The 17,119-nt window shown below is 42.9% G+C and overlaps 1 protein-coding gene across 1 annotated transcript in view; it reads right to left on the reverse strand.

Annotated features, from left to right (window-relative positions):
- Positions 1-17,119, reverse strand: part of GABRA1 (gamma-aminobutyric acid type A receptor subunit alpha1) — a 210,496-nt gene that overhangs the window by 102,566 nt on the left and 90,811 nt on the right. The window contains 1 exon segment of the mRNA XM_044277434.1: positions 12,531-12,674. Coding sequence (XP_044133369.1) covers positions 12,531-12,674 — 144 coding nt within the window.

Below are 17,119 nucleotides of genomic sequence, written 5' to 3' on the forward strand. Positions count from 1 at the left end.
TTTTAAAAGAGGAACTCTTTCTAACTTTGATAAACAGTTGGGTAAGAGTATAGATTCCTCAGGCCTGGCAACTCCAGAGCTATTGCACACTACTTTTACTATCTTTATGATTTTATTGAGACCTGTTTATTGTAAAGTGTACCTAGAATATCCTAATGTATGGTATGCATATTCTACTGACAGTACAAGTACCAGTTCCTATGCAACTGCTCATACAGTTGCAAGAAAAAGTATATGAACCCTTTGGAATGATATGGATTTCTGCACAAATTGGTCATAAAATGTTATCTGATCTTTATCTAAGTCACAACAATAGATAATCACAGTCTGCTTAAACTAATAACACACAAAGAATTAAATGTTACCATGTTTTTATTGAACACACCATGTAAACAGTCACAGTGCAGGTGGAAAAAGTATGTGAACCCTTGGATTTAATAACTGGTTGAACCTCCTTTGGCAGCGATAAATTCAACCAAACGTTTCTTGTAGTTGCAGATTAGACGTGCACAACAGTCAGGAGTAATCCTTGACCATTCTTCTTTACAGAACTGTTTCAGTTCAGCAATAATCTTGGGATGTCTGATGTGAATCACTTTCTTGAGGTCATGCCACAGCATCTCAATCGGGTTGAGGTCAGGACTCTGACTGGGCCACTCCAGAAGGTGTATTTTCTTCTGCTTATGCCATTCTGTTGTTAATTTACTTCTATGCTTTGAGTCGTTGTCCTGGTGCAACACCCATCTTCTGTTGAGCTTCAGCTGGTGGACAGATGGCCTTAGGTTCTCCTGCAAAATGTCTTGATAAACTTAGGAATTCATTTTTCCTTCGATGACAGCAATCCGTCCAGAAGCTAATGCAGCAAAGCAACCCAAACCATGATGCGCCCACCACCATACTTTACAGTTGGGATGAGGTTTTGATGTTGGTGTGCTGTGCCTCTTTTTCTCCACACATAGTGATGTGTGTTTCTTCCAAACAACTCAACTTTGGTTTCATCTGTATACAGAATATTTTGCCAGTACTGCTGTATAACATCTAGGTGCTCTTGTGCAAACTGTAAACGTGCAGCAATGTTTTTTTTTTTTTGGACAGCAGTGGCTTCCTCTGTGGTATCCCCTCATGAAATCCAGTCTTGTGTAATGTTTTACGTAACGTAGATTCGCTAACAGGGATGTTAGCATATGCCAGAGACTTTTGTAAGTCTTTAGCTGGCACTCTAGGATTCTTCTTCACCTCATTGAGCAGTTTGTGCTGTGCTCTTGCAGTGATCTTTACAGGGTGGCCACTCCCAGGGAGAGTAGCAGCAGTGCTGGACTTTCTCCATTTATAGACAATTTGTCTTACCATGGACTGATTAACAGCAAGGCTTTTGGACATACGTTTACAACCCTTTCCAGCTTTATGCAAGTCAACAATTCTTAATCGTAGGTCTTCTGAAAGCTCTTTGTGTGAGGCATCATTCACATCAGGCAATGCTTCTTGTGAAAAGCAAACCCAGAACTGGTGTGTGTTTTTTATAGGGCAGGGCAGCTGTAACCAACACCTCCAATCTCATCTCATTGATTGGACTCCAGTTGGCTGACACCTCATTCCAATTAGCTCTTTGGAGATGTCATTAGTCTAGGGATTCACATACTTTTTCCACCTGCACTGTGAATGTTTACATGGTGTGTTCAATAAAAACATGGTAAAATGTAACTATTTGTGTGTTATTAGTTTAAGCAGACTGTGATTGTCTATTGTTGTGACTTAGATGAAGATCAGATCACATTTTATGACCAATTTGTGCAGAAATCCATATCATTCCAAAGGGTTCACATAATTTTTCTTGCAACTGTACTATTACACAGTACTCTAGACCAGAGATTCATAATGGCAGTCCTCAAGCACCCACATGTCATGATTTGAGGATACTTTATAGAGAGAACATGTAACAAGGCTTGATATTCTGACAATAATTATGCCTCTTGTGTTATATCAGGGAAACCCTTAGTATGAGGAATTAGTGCAGGAGTTAAGAATTGGCAAAATTAATAATATAGGCAAAACAAAATGACAGTTTGCAGTGTTGGTGTATGTTCACACCATGGAAAGTCTATAGAACACAAACGTTCACCTTGTTAGCAGTTTTTCATCAGCCATCAACAGGCTTTAGGGGGCCAACAATGCAGCTCTCAGCCCTTTAGCATGGCACACCTCATGCAGACCCCAAAACCACAGAGTCTCCACAGCTTCACTGTGAAATGGAGGATAATCCACACAGCTGAGACTGGGTTTTTATATCCCTAACCAAAACTCGGCCTGGAACATGGGAAGAAGCCACCTACCCTGCACTTTGGCTGCTCCCAATAAGAGTCGGCCCGGACCGGCTTTACAGCCACACTAAATAACCAATAGCGTCAGCCAGCACTAGCTGTCGCTGACACTTAAAATTACCCACTCTTACCTCACTGAGGCCAGGAATCTCGATGACACATACCTTCCATCAATGATGGACCCTTGCACCTTCCTACAGGCCCTAGTGGCATTTTGAAGTGGCCAGTGAACAAAAGGCTCATTTTCTAACATTAGGAAATCAAGTGTCTTATTACATATAATGTGAATACTGTTTGTTCTACTATTGTGATATTTGCTTTAGTTCATAAAAAAAAATAATTGCAATATATTAATTGCAATAAAAGGGCAGTAATGGTTTCTAATAAATGTTATACTTTGTATGTATATACCCCTACAAACAATCAAAAGCTACTTCTGCTGTTGATGACACACTTTCATATTCTCATCCAGTGTGTTAATTACAGGTTAAAGCCAAGGATCTGAAATCTGTAAGATATGAATGTGGCTGCCACTGACTTAGTCACTTTCATGTGAATACTGCTCACATTGGAAAATATTGCATGGTCCACTGAGCATATGTACTGTCAGAGGAATTTTAAATAGCAGCAGGGAACATGTTTTTCATAGCATTCAACTGGTGGTTAATGTTCATCCTACATAAAAGTTATGGTACAGCAGGATCAACATCAAAGGTGGAAGTCATGCAAAATATAACAGATCAAAACTTTCAATCTAATTTTATTGTACATTTGTTTTCTAACATTCATGTTTAAATCTTATTGATTTGTTAGCATCAGGATATGAGAGCTGCATATAACTCTATAGCAGATTCACTATGGCTTAAAGGAATATCAGAGCTGAAAGGCGTAGCTATGAAAAGCTTTGCAATTTTCCATAGCTCTTTACAGTTACAGTACAACTTTCGAAGCTGATGTGTACCTGTGTGTCCTTCACATGACCAGGACAATTGTCTAAGGATACTTCACTAGTATCTGATCAGTGGAGGTACAACTCCCATGCATCCCCACTGATTGAATAGGCTGTGGCTTCTTTCAGGTGCTGGTGATAATAGCTTTCCCACAATCTTCAGACACATAGTATAGTTTCCTCCACACTTGCCTTGGAAAGAGCTTAGAAAGAGACCAGTGCTGTATGGAGAATTACTGGAAGTACTACATAGTATGAAGACTTATTCCATGGGAAGCAAATATGTGCCAGTGCCATTTTACTGTGAAAATTGGCAGGGAAAACGGGAGGGAGGGTGAAGATGAAGGATCACATGACACTAGGAAGGAAGGGAATAGAGCTTGGCTCAGAAGCTCAAAGGCAGCCTGGCAGCCAATGAAGGGACATGATTCTGGCAGGTTATTTTACTCAGAATGCCATAAAGGCCCAGCTTGTGATTGGAGTGCATGTGTTTTAGCTTTGTCTGCCAAAAAGCAATAGCAGACACAATCTAGTAATCTAGGTGTGTTAGGGAAAGCATTAGAATAGTATCGGGATATACTTTAGGTAGATCAGTGTTTTATCAGGGAAAGCATAGGAAGGTTGTTCTGGTTGTGTTTCATACCTAGAGATGAGTGAAGCGAGCTTTGGACCCTAGATTCAAAGTCTCTTCGATCAAAACTTCGTTTTAATGCTGTATGGCGTTCCAGCTTTGTGCAGCATTAAAATGTATGAGCTCTGGCAAGGCGAAGTAAGTTATCACAAGACTTTGGTGACTAACTTGGGTATTTAATTATTAAACTTGAAAACCATGAATATAATAATGTCATAGTAGGTTGACAACTTGTGTTTTACACGTGAGAAAGCTTTTTCAGAATTTGAATACACATAAGACATTAGGCCCAAATCTGTTAGTGGCGCAGATACTGCATTATTTCTAAATTATATTGTCAGTAGCTGTGTCTTCAGTGAGTTTTCAAAAAAATAAGGACTTTTTATTACATCTTTCTGTCTTTTAAATCATTCCATACTTTGTGTGACTGTGTAGATTAGACCACAACATCCTAGGAATACAGAAGGGTTCCTTGTCCTCCCAGAGCCAAATGTTGGTAACAGCAGTACCAGCTATGCAACCAGAAGTAGTAGTAGTAGTAATAGTAGTAGTAGGCTGCAGTAATCTTTGAAGAGAAAGAAGATGAGATTGTGAATCTGATGGCTCACTCATTCTCTCAGTTACAGCAGCATGACCTGGAGGTGACTTCTGAGTCTGCCATCATGCCTAGGAGCCAGGGTTCATAGCATTCCTCCTGCGCTTTATCCTTGTAGCCCCAGAGAAGCCTTTTAGTGGCGTCCTCTGTCTTCACTGCCTAGTAGAATGCCTGCCTGCCTCCCTCTAAAAAGAAGCAACAAAACCCACCACACTTTATAGCAGATAGTCAAGAGAGTGTCTGTGTTGATGACTTATGTGAAAGCAGTCACCAATTGGACTACCCTGAGGAGGAGTTCAGGAGATGTTGGGGGATCCCTTGCATAGCTGTATTGGTAATAGTGGTACCTATAGCCATGGTATTTCCATATTGAGCAGAGACAGTGGCCATTGACGCAAATACAGAACAGGGAATAGGGAAGAGGACCAAGGAGCCCGCCATGATATATCACAGTCTGATAAAAGTAGCAGGGAGGGAAAGGACTCAGATGATTATTGTGTGTTGGACAGGACCTGGGAGCCAGATAAGGGTGCCAAAGAGGTGGAGGAAAAGGGTAGTGGCAATATAAAGTGAAGGCAATGTGCGGCCAAAACCTCTAAAAGAACTGGCACGGTCAGATCTGCATATAATGTGGTCAGCTTGGGAACTGGTGATGCTGCTAATACTGTGGGCACAGGTATAAAATGTGCCAGACCTACACCAAGCTCGGCTTTCTCTAGTGTGAGCAACTAGTGTGTTTTTTCCCCCAGGATCTGCAGGATTAAAATACGCTGTGGGTATTCAAAGACAGACATGGGTACCAGAGCTCCATTGGAGCACATGAAGTGGCATCGCTGGATCCTTTGGAAAAATGCAACTGGCCAGCATTCCCAATCAGAACGAGTCTTTCCTCCTTCTCTTGGTCTTTGTAGAGCCATCCTGCATCCCCAAGTAATACAGAGTCCTTCATCATCATCGTCAGCTTCTTCTTCTCCTCTTCCTTGTCCTCCACTCCATAATGGAGCATCCAGAGTGAAATGTGTAGCGATTAAAAATCTTATCAACCAGCAATTAGGTGGTCTACAAGCTGAACTACCACCTGACCAAGTTGCTTGCAGTACAGTCACTGCCGTACCATTTAGTAGAGTCTGCAAGTAATGTCTTCTCATGTACGCTGGCCTGCTTACTCACTGACAGGTGTATCATTGAGATCAAGCAGTCTAATGATTACTGGTAGAGATTAGACTTGGTTAAGTGGCTCACTCAGCCTTCTGCTTCAGCACCCTCCTCATGCCCTCTATCAGCACCCTCTTCACTCTCTGCTGTGTGCACCCCCAAAGATACCACCACCACAATATCCCCTCCGCTCGAGTCAGAGGAATTATTTTCCCATCCATTCCAAGACCTTACCGATGGGCAGCAATTCGTGGCATCGGATCAGGAAGAAGAGGAATCAATGGTCACCACCCAGCAGTCTGACGACAGTACCCAGATTAGCCCAAGGAGGGTGGTGTCCGCTGTTGCTGCCTACTCCGAGAGCTCTAATGTCAGTGGTGGTGAAGGTGACGATGATGACGTGTTGATGGATGTCATGTGGGTGCCCACAAGAGAGTAAGAGGAGAAGAGTTCAGAGGGTGTGTTGGCTATTTTTAACATGTTCGCTGCTGACAATAGTGTTGCCATCTGCAGCCTGTGCTGTCAATACATAAGTCGCGGTAAGCCCAACACTCACCAAGTGACGACCGCCTTAAGAAGGCACCTGGCCTCCCATCACTGAGCCCAGTGGGAGCAAAACCGTCAGAACCCACAAAGCCACACTCCCGGTGCTCCACGTCCTGCCTGTTCTCCTTCTCCTCTCTCCTCCCATTTGTCCTCCACTCCACCTTCCACCGTGTTGGCTTGTCGGAATTGCTAGCCCACCAACTAATGCCATATAAACTAGTGGACTCGGAGGCCTTTGGGCCATTGGCACACCGCAATGGAAGGTCCCCAGAAGGAAATATTTCTCCAAGAAGGGCATCCCGGAGCTATATGGCCACGTTCAATGGCAAGTGAATGTATCTCTGGCACACAGTATCGGTGTCAAGATAAATCTGACCACAAACATGTTGTCTAGCAAACACGGGTAGGAAGGTACATAACGTTTGGGTGAACCTTCTGATTGCCATAAAGCATGCAATCCGCGTGGAGTTGGAGTTACCGCCACGGATTGCATGCAGGCCTGCCTCTTTTTTTCCTCCTCCTACTCCATCCTCCATCTCCTCCTCGGCTGACTCCTCCTTTTTCACTGCTACCCCTCTTCCGCTGCACCTCCAAGCTCCCAGAACCTATTCAACATGCCAGGTGAGACGTTGTCATGCTGTGCTGCGGCTGTTGTGCCTGTAAGCCAAGAACCACACCGATCTTGCACTCCTTTCAGCTTTGCAGTCACAGGCCGATCTGTGGCTAACCCAGCTCAATTTGACAGTTGGTAAAGTGGTGTGCGACAACGGTGACAATATGCTGAGCAAGCTGAAAAAGGACAAAATGACACACGTGCCTTGCATAGCACACATTCTGAATTTAGTCGTGCAGCAATTTGTTGCCAAATACACCGGGGTCCAGAATGTCCTGCGGCAGGCCATGAAAATATCTGCCATTTTAGAAGATCTTAATCGCCATGGCTCGCCTTCCTGACATTCAGCGGTGACACCACCTGCCCTTCAGAAGTCTGATTTGTGACTGCCCGACGCAATGGAACTCCATCTTGTATATGCTTGATAGGCTGCTCCAGCAGAAATATGCAGTTAACGACTACCTATACGAACTCTGTGGCAGGTCAGGTTCTGGGGAGCTTGTTTTTTTTTACCACGCCAGTGGCTGCTCATGTGCAACACAGACTTCTGGAGCATTTGATGAGATTACCAAACTGATCAGTTGTAGCCAAGGCGCCATCAGTGACATCGTACCTTACGCCTTCTTTCTGGAGAGTGCATTGTGTCATGTCATTCATCAAGCCATCGAGGAGCAGGAGCAGGAAGATGAGGAGGTCGCAATGCTGGATGAATTCCTAGGGGGGGGGGCTACTCCATCTGAAAATAGTCAACAGGAGTCTGAAGAGGAGTCAGAGGAGGATGGTGCCGGGCAGAGGTGGAGCAAGAAGAGCATGCGTTAAGCTTTTCTGGGATCCATGGTGTTGTCCGCGGCTAGGGGGAGGAGACTGAGGACAACATTATCCTGGACGAATAGCAGGAGCCAGGCAACTCCACCACTTCCAGTTTAGTGCAAATGGGGGCCTTCATGCTCCAGCGTTTGAAGAGGGACCCCTGTATAAAAATAATAAAGGGCAAGGAACAGTACTGGGTGGCAACATACTTAGACCCCCGGTACGAACACAAAATGGTGGACCATGTTATCAGCATCACAGAAGACTGTCAGAATGCAGCATTTCAAGGACTTGCTGCGAGAGATGCTGCATTCTGCTTTTGCGGGCACTGGCAGAGGAATTTCCACTCACAGAGAAACTGTTGCAAATACCAATCCAACAGCGCATACATGAAGAGGGTGGTTTGAAGATGTGTTAGTCACTTTGGATATTAGATCATTCTTGCAATCAACCCATCGACAACCGCACTGCAGATCCAGCTTCAGGGAATGCCTAGACCGACTGGTGTCCGACTACATGGGGTTAACAGCCGATGTGGACGCTCTGAGAAGCGAGGAACCCCTGGACTACTGGGTGTGCAGGCTTGACCTGTTGCCAGGGCTGGCAGAATTTGCCATGGAACTCTTGGCTTGCCCCTCCTCCAGTGTTCTGTCCGAAAGGATGTTCAGCGCAGCAGGGGGGATCGTGCCGATAAGCACACTCGCCTAGCTCACGACAGTGTGGACTACGTCACATTTCTAAAAATGAATGGGACAAAGATCTCAGAGGAATTCAACATATGTGACTAGTCGACCACGTTTAACTGAATTTCCTCATGACAGCCCACAAATATCAGCCACCACCCAGAACAAATAATGATCCCTGTTTTATGTAAATACAGCTGCATGAAAGGCCTTTTCTGTTCGGTGAATGCCTAATGTTTTGCGCCTCGGAGGAATTCAACACCTATATTTAAACATATATATTTGACCTGTATTTGTACTAGCGAGAGGGCACATTTCAGAGAATTTCCCTTGTCATTGATCCCCCTCTAGTATGTCACTGTCCATGTTGTGGGAATATTTGTGCACTTCTACTAAGAATTTGGTGGCTGCAAATATGAGCTGAACGTTTTTCAGATTCGCCTGCCATTAAAATGAATGGGGCCCACCGCAAACTTGCGGTTTGCGAACATTTAAATGCGTTCACGCAATTGCATTTGTGAACCATCCCGGCCGATGTTCGTCCATCACTAATTACTAGCCATGTTGTTAGACCATCGCTATCAAAGGATAATGGGGCAATATTTTCATCTCCCAGAAACTGAGGCCAAATTACGTTATTACTAGGAAACAATGTGTATGCAAGTGGGAGCAGCTTTTGTCAAGCATCCATTTCAGACTCCTCAACATGTTGGAGCAGTTTTTTTCCCATGCCGCACCAGGCTGAAACAAATTAGCAAGCCAAGATCTCCTGCCTCAATGCCCAGATTCAGGCCTACCTACACTCTGGCCTATTTTCATCGCATATCCTCTTCTGGGGATGCAGATTAGAACAGTGGCCTGAACTGAAACAGTCTGCTGTCTTTTTATTTGCTCAGCCTCCAGTGTCATCTCAGAGAGTGTTTTCGGGCCTCAAGGGGCTTTGTGACACCCAAATGGAGCAAGTTGTCCTCCATTTCCAAAATATCACTTTTATCAAAATGGCCCAAGCCTGGATTTGAGAGGATTTTCACACTACTCCGGCTGAGGCTGATGAATAATTTTGACCTTGCTGAAGGTGCCTACTCTTGCCACTGTTGCTGTCAGCTTGCCTCCCTGCTTACCATCATGTTGCCTGGCTAACATCATGTTCCTTATGGCTGATGCTGCTGCGGCCATCATACTAGTGCCGTCATCATGCCACTACTGCTGGCTAACTGGCTGCCAACATGCACTATGTGGCTGCTACTGCCCCATCTTCTAGTTATTGCTGCTAATACTCTACTGACACCATTACTTCTTCTACCACTTCTACAATTACTAATTCTCATAGACAGTCAATCTATTACCTTGTATGTGCCATGCTACTGTATGTTGCTTCTGTTGTCGCTCTTTTTTCGGCCACATGCCTCTTATTACCTTACCCTTTCCACAAACACTCTATACTGCTGCTAATCCCAATTAAAAGGGAGAATTGGTCCTCCAACAAGACAGTTTATTTTATTTTTTTATTCCATAATACTGTGTGTTTAAACACATCTGACCTGGTTAAGGGACAATTTTTGGAAGCTTTGAAATATGAAAAAGCATAACGCATACAAAGGTGCGGTGTGTTTTTAAATACACTGTTCATTAACACTGTCAAACATGCATTTATCCATAGTTACAGGTTAAACTTGAAAAATTAGAATATTGTGCAAAGTTTATTTATTTTGGTAATAGATAGACATTACATGCAAAGCGAGATATTTCAAGCCTTTATTTGTTATAATTTGAATGATTATGGCTTATACCTTATGAAACCCCAAAGTCACAATTTTGAGGTACCCTTTGCTCAGGGGGTATGGATTAATTAGCTGACTGAGTGTGACACTTTGAACCTAGAATATTGAACCTTTTCAAATTTTTATTTTTATTTTAAGCTGCATTAATGCAATTCCTTTTAATTTTCATTACTGAAATAAATGGACCTTTGCACGATATTCTATTTTTTTGAGTTTCACCTGTATGTATGTCAGTGTCACTCTGACATGTCTTACTTTTTCTGTCATTATGTTTAAGAGATTAGAGAGGGGTACGTGGGAGAGAAAAAGCAAAAGTGTGTTAAAATTAATGAAAACCGAGGTGGAGCTAGCACCTGCAGCAGATGGCTGTGTGAGTGTCCAGCTCTGTGTGTGAAATCGCCCTACTAGCCTGTAATTTCAGCCTAGAGAAGTCATTATGGTGAAGATCGTGGGACCTAAGTCCAGTGAAGGACCCGACCAACAAAAGCCCTCGGTGAGCAAAGGAGAAATGGACAAATTTATTAAAAAGGCTGCGTCCGTCTATGTAGCGCGTGAGGGCAAGATGGCGCCGGTCTCCCCGCGCTCAAACAGCCGCACACAGAAAGAACAGCCCAAAGCCGCTCCAGAAGGAGATGAGGAGCCAAACGCACTCCCGCTATCCAGGGCTTACTTTAAAGATACCTTGACATCCTCACTATCAGCAGCCCTTGAACCCATAAGCTCTGACCTGTCGGCCATCAAATTGGACATCAAACACATATGGCAGAGGGTGGAGGCTCTAGAGCAGGCATCCTCAAACTGCAGCCCTCCAGCTGTTGAAAAACTACAACTCCCAGCATGCCCGAACAGCTTACAGCTTACAGGTATCATCCTACAGCAGGGCATTGTGGCCACAGTTTGAGGATGCCTGCTCTAGAGGACTCTCAGTCTGCCATTCTAAAACACCAGCAAGCGGTGCTTCACTTTGACAGGCAGTGTAAACGTGATTTCATCTGACCCTGATCTCTCCTAAAGTCTCAAGCGGTGCCATGCCCTTCAGTATCTGGCACAGATGGAGTACAGGAAAGAGGCAACAGTAGTGTGCATTCTGCATTTTGCGTAACAGAATGGCGAGCCCCTAATAGAACTTGTCCGTAACGCAGACAATAATAGGACCTGTTGTATTTTTTTTCGGAAACAGCCATGCAGAGATACGGATGCGGAATGCACATAGTCCTTTTCACTTTTTATTTTCATTTCACAGCCCCATTGAAGTGAATGGTTCCGTATAAGGGCCACAAAGAAAAATGATTCCACATACGAGACACAGAAAAAAAAAAAATGGTGTGCATGAGCCCTAAGGAAAATGCCCCCATTGATCATAGAGACTCATTTGCATACATGAATGCATCATTTTTCTCAGCAATGCGGCCCATATGAACATGGGACCAACACAGATGCCTTCAGCTGCCAAGCACAAAGGCAACAGGTCAGCCAGTGTCATAGCTACAAAAACAGATGACCTTTAATGGAAATGTGAAAGAAGCCTTAGCTGAACTGTTTGATGATAAGGTAATTACTTGCAGATTTCTTCCTCACTTTGTTGGGTATTGTGAATGAATAATTATATAACACTTTCAACATACAATGGTGCTTGAAAGTTTGTGAACTTTCAGAATTATATTATATTTCTGCATAAATTTGAGCCAAGACGGTATATATTCGATCAATTTAACTGAATCAGAGTATGAGTAAATTTTTGCAATGTTTTTTTCCGGCCAGTAAACTGCCATACTGGGCTTTATAATTCCCCCAACAATTCACCTATAATAATCAGATATACAAGAACCACATACTGTATTTACACATTGCTAATGACAGTAGCTTAGTTTGCATTGTTATGTCCATTATCTCTTATTTTTCTTCAGAAAATCACTCTGCCCCATAGAACCGACACACAATTTCCCATGTCTTCAAGGTCATCAGACGATGTCACGGTGATATACACTAGGCTTCTAGTTTGTTTTGGTTTATATGGTACATTAAATTGTGCCTCCTTGAAATACACTTTTCTTATTATAATGATGAGTAGCAGTTACATGCTAATTTAACTTCCCAATGAAAATTGCAATGCCAAAAACAGAACAGCATGTACATTTTTCAAAACAATGGCAATTTAGCTTAAATTACAATTATTTCCTGCAATGTAAACAGCCCCAAAATCTACTTCTCCACTTACTATTTATAATCTGCCCTTTTTGTCAAGCTTCAGATGTTGAAAAGGGCATCATTACCAGGATTAACTAAGCCTGAAAATGATAGTATTGGACAATAATTGATCATTAGATTTTCTCTGGTTGCTGTAGCAACTCATCTGCAGCCAGAGTGAGACTCTATTGCTTTAGACAAGAGAAGTCAATAGGATGTAAAGCATACAATATGTGAAAGCAAAGTAGAAATATTCACAAACCTGTACTAGATTGAACAATTCCAGACGCCACCGTTTGACCTAGCAGATCATATTGATTTAACCTGGAGCCATCTTCAGCAACTACAACAGACTGTGAAGGCTCTCGTGTCCAGGAGTATACAACTTCAGCTCTTGTATAAGCGTCTGTATTAAAAAGACATAAAAATAATAATAATATGAAGTCAGTTGAAGAAATGTCTTTCTAGTAGCTTGCCTAATTTGCGATTTTTATACTGTAGATGCAGATTCAAACTAATGCAAATATCAGCGGCAAAAACTTTGCCCAGTTGCCCAAAGAAAGTAACCTCAGCATAGCTTTTATTTTCCAGAGAAGTTTGAGAAAGGTGCAATTTTTATTTAGTTTTGTTTTTTAAGGGAAATCCCCCATCAGAAACTCTCCTTTATCAATTCAACAGAACCCCCAGTCTATGCAGATTACAATATTTTTTCCTATATATCTGGTTCATGTACAAGCACAAGACCCAACTAAGGCCCAAGAAGGCGAGAATTCCGTGTGAGGTGAACGCATTGCACCCGCAATGAATCCAGACCCATTCACTTCAATGGGGCTGTGTACATGAGCGGTGATTTTCACTTGTGCGTTGCGTGAAAATCGCAGCAAGCTCTACATTGTGCGTTTTTTATGCAACGCAGGTACCATAGAAGTAAATGGGGCTCCGTGAAAATCACATTGCATCCACACTTGCTTGCTAGGAGACAATCGGGATGGGGACCCGATCTTTATTATTTTCCCTGATAACATGGTTATAAGGGAAAATAATAGCATTCTTAATACAGAATGCATAGTAAAATGTCCATTGAGGGGTTAAAAATAATAAACAAATTTAATTCACCTCATCCACTTGACCGCGTAGTGGATCACCTCTTCTTTCTACTTTCTTCAGGACCTGGCTAATGGACCTTTGATGATATCACTGCGCTCATCACATGGTCCATCACCAGGTTCTGAAGAAAGTAGAAAGATGAGAATATCTGCTAAGCGATCAAGTGGATGGGGAGAGAAAAATGTTTATTATTTTTAACCCCTCAATGGACATTTTACTAAGCATTCTGTATTAAGAATGCTATTATTTTCCCTTATAACCATGTTATAAGGGAAAATAATAAAATCTACACAACACCGATCCCAAACCCAAACTTCTGTGAAGAAGTCCGGGGTTCGGGTCTGGGTACCAAACATGCCGATTTTTCTCACACGCGTGCAAAGCGCATTAAAACACTTTGCACTCACGCGGAAAAATCGTGCATTCTCACGCAACGCACCCGCATCTTGTTTGGCCCTTTACACGCTACGCCCGTGTGAAAGAGGCCTAAGTGTTTTCTTTGCCTGGAACCACGACAGGTAGTCTTTTATCACACTAGTGACTAGAGGCAGTGGTTACTGAGACAGGAAGTGCCATCATCTGATCTACAGATGCAGAGAAGAGAACATAATGTGCAGCAGAAGGCGGCATCACACAGAAAAAATTACTGCAATGATGTTACATGGAACATTGTTACATCCGTTATACATGTCAAATGTTTTGGTCCTCAACTTTGGATTTACAATTTTATATTTATCTATCCTTATCTATATATTTGTCTATCCAAACCTAAAAAATGTTACGCTTGTAGTGTAATTGTTGTTTGTAGTTTTTTTCATACTTTTTGAAGTATTTTATTTTATAACCATGCATTCATATTCTTCAATGGGCATTTCTCCACAAATGTAGAATACATTCCGCATTTTTAAATCTTAAAGATTATAGTGAAAACATTTTTGCTCCATGACAATCAAGCAGTGAAGAATCAAGAATTCTCATCAATTAGTAGAAGAAAGAAGGTGACATATTTGCACATGCAATAAGGTGTAGACAGATTGGAATGGAAGTTTCAGACATTATTTTGACAGGCAAATATGAAGGGTTCAGGAAATCATACAAGGATGTCCTCTACTATGGCGATGACCTTCAAATGTATGAAAAAAAAAAGTCAATAGCTTGTAACAGCAAGAACAATTCCACTATGGCTGCTGAGTTTCAGGTAATAATAATGTCTACTTGAACTAAAGCTTTGTATACAATCATGGGGTTACTGTGAAGACATAAAGGCCGTGCTCCAGCTATATGTGTTGCACACAATATTTTCCAGCAAGGACATACAGCGGATATAAAAAGTCTTCACATCTTTATGTGACCTATAAACTGTACTCAATTGAAAAACAAACAGAAATCTTTTAGGTAGAGGGAAGAAAAATATAAAAATAAAATAATATGGTTGCATAAATGTGCAGACCCTTAAACTAATACTTTGTTGAAGCAGCTTTTGATTTTATTACAACACTCAGTTTTTTTGGGTATGAGTCTACCAGCATGGCACATTTTGACTTCTTTGCAACACTCCAAATCTGTCTGATTATGAGGGCATCTCCTGTGCACAGCCCTCTTCAGATCACCCCACAGATTATCAATGGGATTCAGGTCTGGGCTCTGGCTGGACCATTCCAAAACTTTAATCTTCTTCTGGTGAAGCCATTCCTTTGTTGATTTGGATGTATCCTTTGGGTCGTTGTTAGAGTTGAGCGAACACCTGGATGTTCGGGTTCGAGAAGTTCGGCCGAACATCCCGGAAGTCAAAACTTCGTCCCGAACCCGAACCCCATTGAAGTCAATGGGGACCCGAACTTTTCGGCACTAAAAAGGCTGTAAAACAGCCCAGGAAAGAGCTAGAGGGCTGCAAAAGGCAGCAACATGTAGGTAAATCCCCTGCAAACAAATGTGGATAGGGAAATGAATTAAAATAAAAATTAAATAAATAAAAATTAACCAAAATCAATTGGAGAGAGGTTCCATAGCAGAGAATCTGGCTTCCCGTCACCCACCACTGGAACAGTCCATTCTCAGATATTTAGGCCCCGGCACCCAGGCAGAGGAGAGAGGTCCCGTAACAGAGAATCTGTCTTCATGTCAGCAGAGAATTAGTCTGCATGTCATAGCAGAGAATGAGGCTTCACGTCAGCCACCACTGCAACAGTCCATTGGCATATATTTAGGCCCAGCACCCAGGCAGAGGAGGGAGGTCCCGTAACAGAGAATCTGTCTTCATGTCAGCAGAGAATTAGTCTGCATGTCATAGCAGAGAATGAGGCTTCACGTCAGCCACCACTGCAACAGTCCATTGGCATATATTTAGGCCCAGCACACACACAGGCAGAGGAGAGAGGTCCCGTAACAGACAATCTGGCTTCATGTCAGCAGAGAATTAGTCTGCATGTCATAGCAGAGAATGAGGCTTCACGTCAGCCACCACTGCAACAGTCCATTGGCATATATTTAGGCCCAGCACACACACAGGCAGAGGAGAGAGGTCCCGTAACAGAGAATCTGTCTTCATGTCAGCAGAGAATTAGTCTGCATGTCATAGCAGAGAATGAGGCTTCACGTCAGCCACCACTGCAACAGTCCATTGGCATATATTTAGGCCCAGCACACACACAGGCAGAGGAGAGAGGTCCCGTAACAGAGAATCTGTCTTCATGTCAGCAGAGAATCAGTCTTCATATCATAGCAGAGAATCAGGCTTCACGTCACCCACCACTGTAAGAGTCAATTTTCATAAATTTAGGCCCAGAACCCAGGCAGAGGAGAAAGGTCCCGTAACAGACAATCTGGCTTCATGTCAGCAGAGAATCAGTCTTCATATCATAGCAGAGAATCAGGCTTCACGTCACCCACCACTGTAAGAGTCAATTTTCATAAATTTAGGCCCAGAACCCAGGCAGAGGAGAAAGGTCCCGTAACAGACAATCTGGCTTCATGTCAGCAGAGAATCAGTCTTCATATCATAGCAGAGAATCAGGCTTCACGTCACCCACCACTGTAAGAGTCAATTTTCATAAATTTAGGCCCAGAACCCAGGCAGAGGAGAAAGGTCCCGTAACAGACAATCTGGCTTCATGTCAGCAGAGAATCAGTCTTCATATCATAGCAGAGAATCAGGCTTCACGTCACCCACCACTGTAAGAGTCAATTTTCATAAATTTAGGCCCAGAACCCAGGCAGAGGAGAAAGGTCCCGTAACAGACAATCTGGCTTCATGTCAGCAGAGAATCAGTCTTCATATCATAGCAGAGAATCAGGCTTCACGTCACCCACCACTGTAAGAGTCAATTTTCATAAATTTAGGCCCAGAACCCAGGCAGAGGAGAAAGGTCCCGTAACAGACAATCTGGCTTCATGTCAGCAGAGAATCAGTCTTCATATCATAGCAGAGAATCAGGCTTCACGTCACCCACCACTGTAAGAGTCAATTTTCATAAATTTAGGCCCAGAACCCAGGCAGAGGAGAAAGGTCCCGTAACAGACAATCTGGCTTCATGTCAGCAGAGAATCAGTCTTCATATCATAGCAGAGAATCAGGCTTCACGTCACCCACCACTGTAAGAGTCAATTTTCATAAATTTAGGCCCAGAACCCAGGCAGAGGAGAAAGGTCCCGTAACAGACAATCTGGCTTCATGTCAGCAGAGAATCAGTCTTCATATCATAGCAGAGAATCAGGCTTCACGTCACCCACCACTGTAAGAGTCAA

This window comes from Bufo gargarizans, chromosome 2 (genome assembly GCF_014858855.1).
Source record: "Bufo gargarizans isolate SCDJY-AF-19 chromosome 2, ASM1485885v1, whole genome shotgun sequence".
Classification (NCBI taxonomy): Eukaryota; Metazoa; Chordata; class Amphibia; order Anura; family Bufonidae; genus Bufo; species Bufo gargarizans.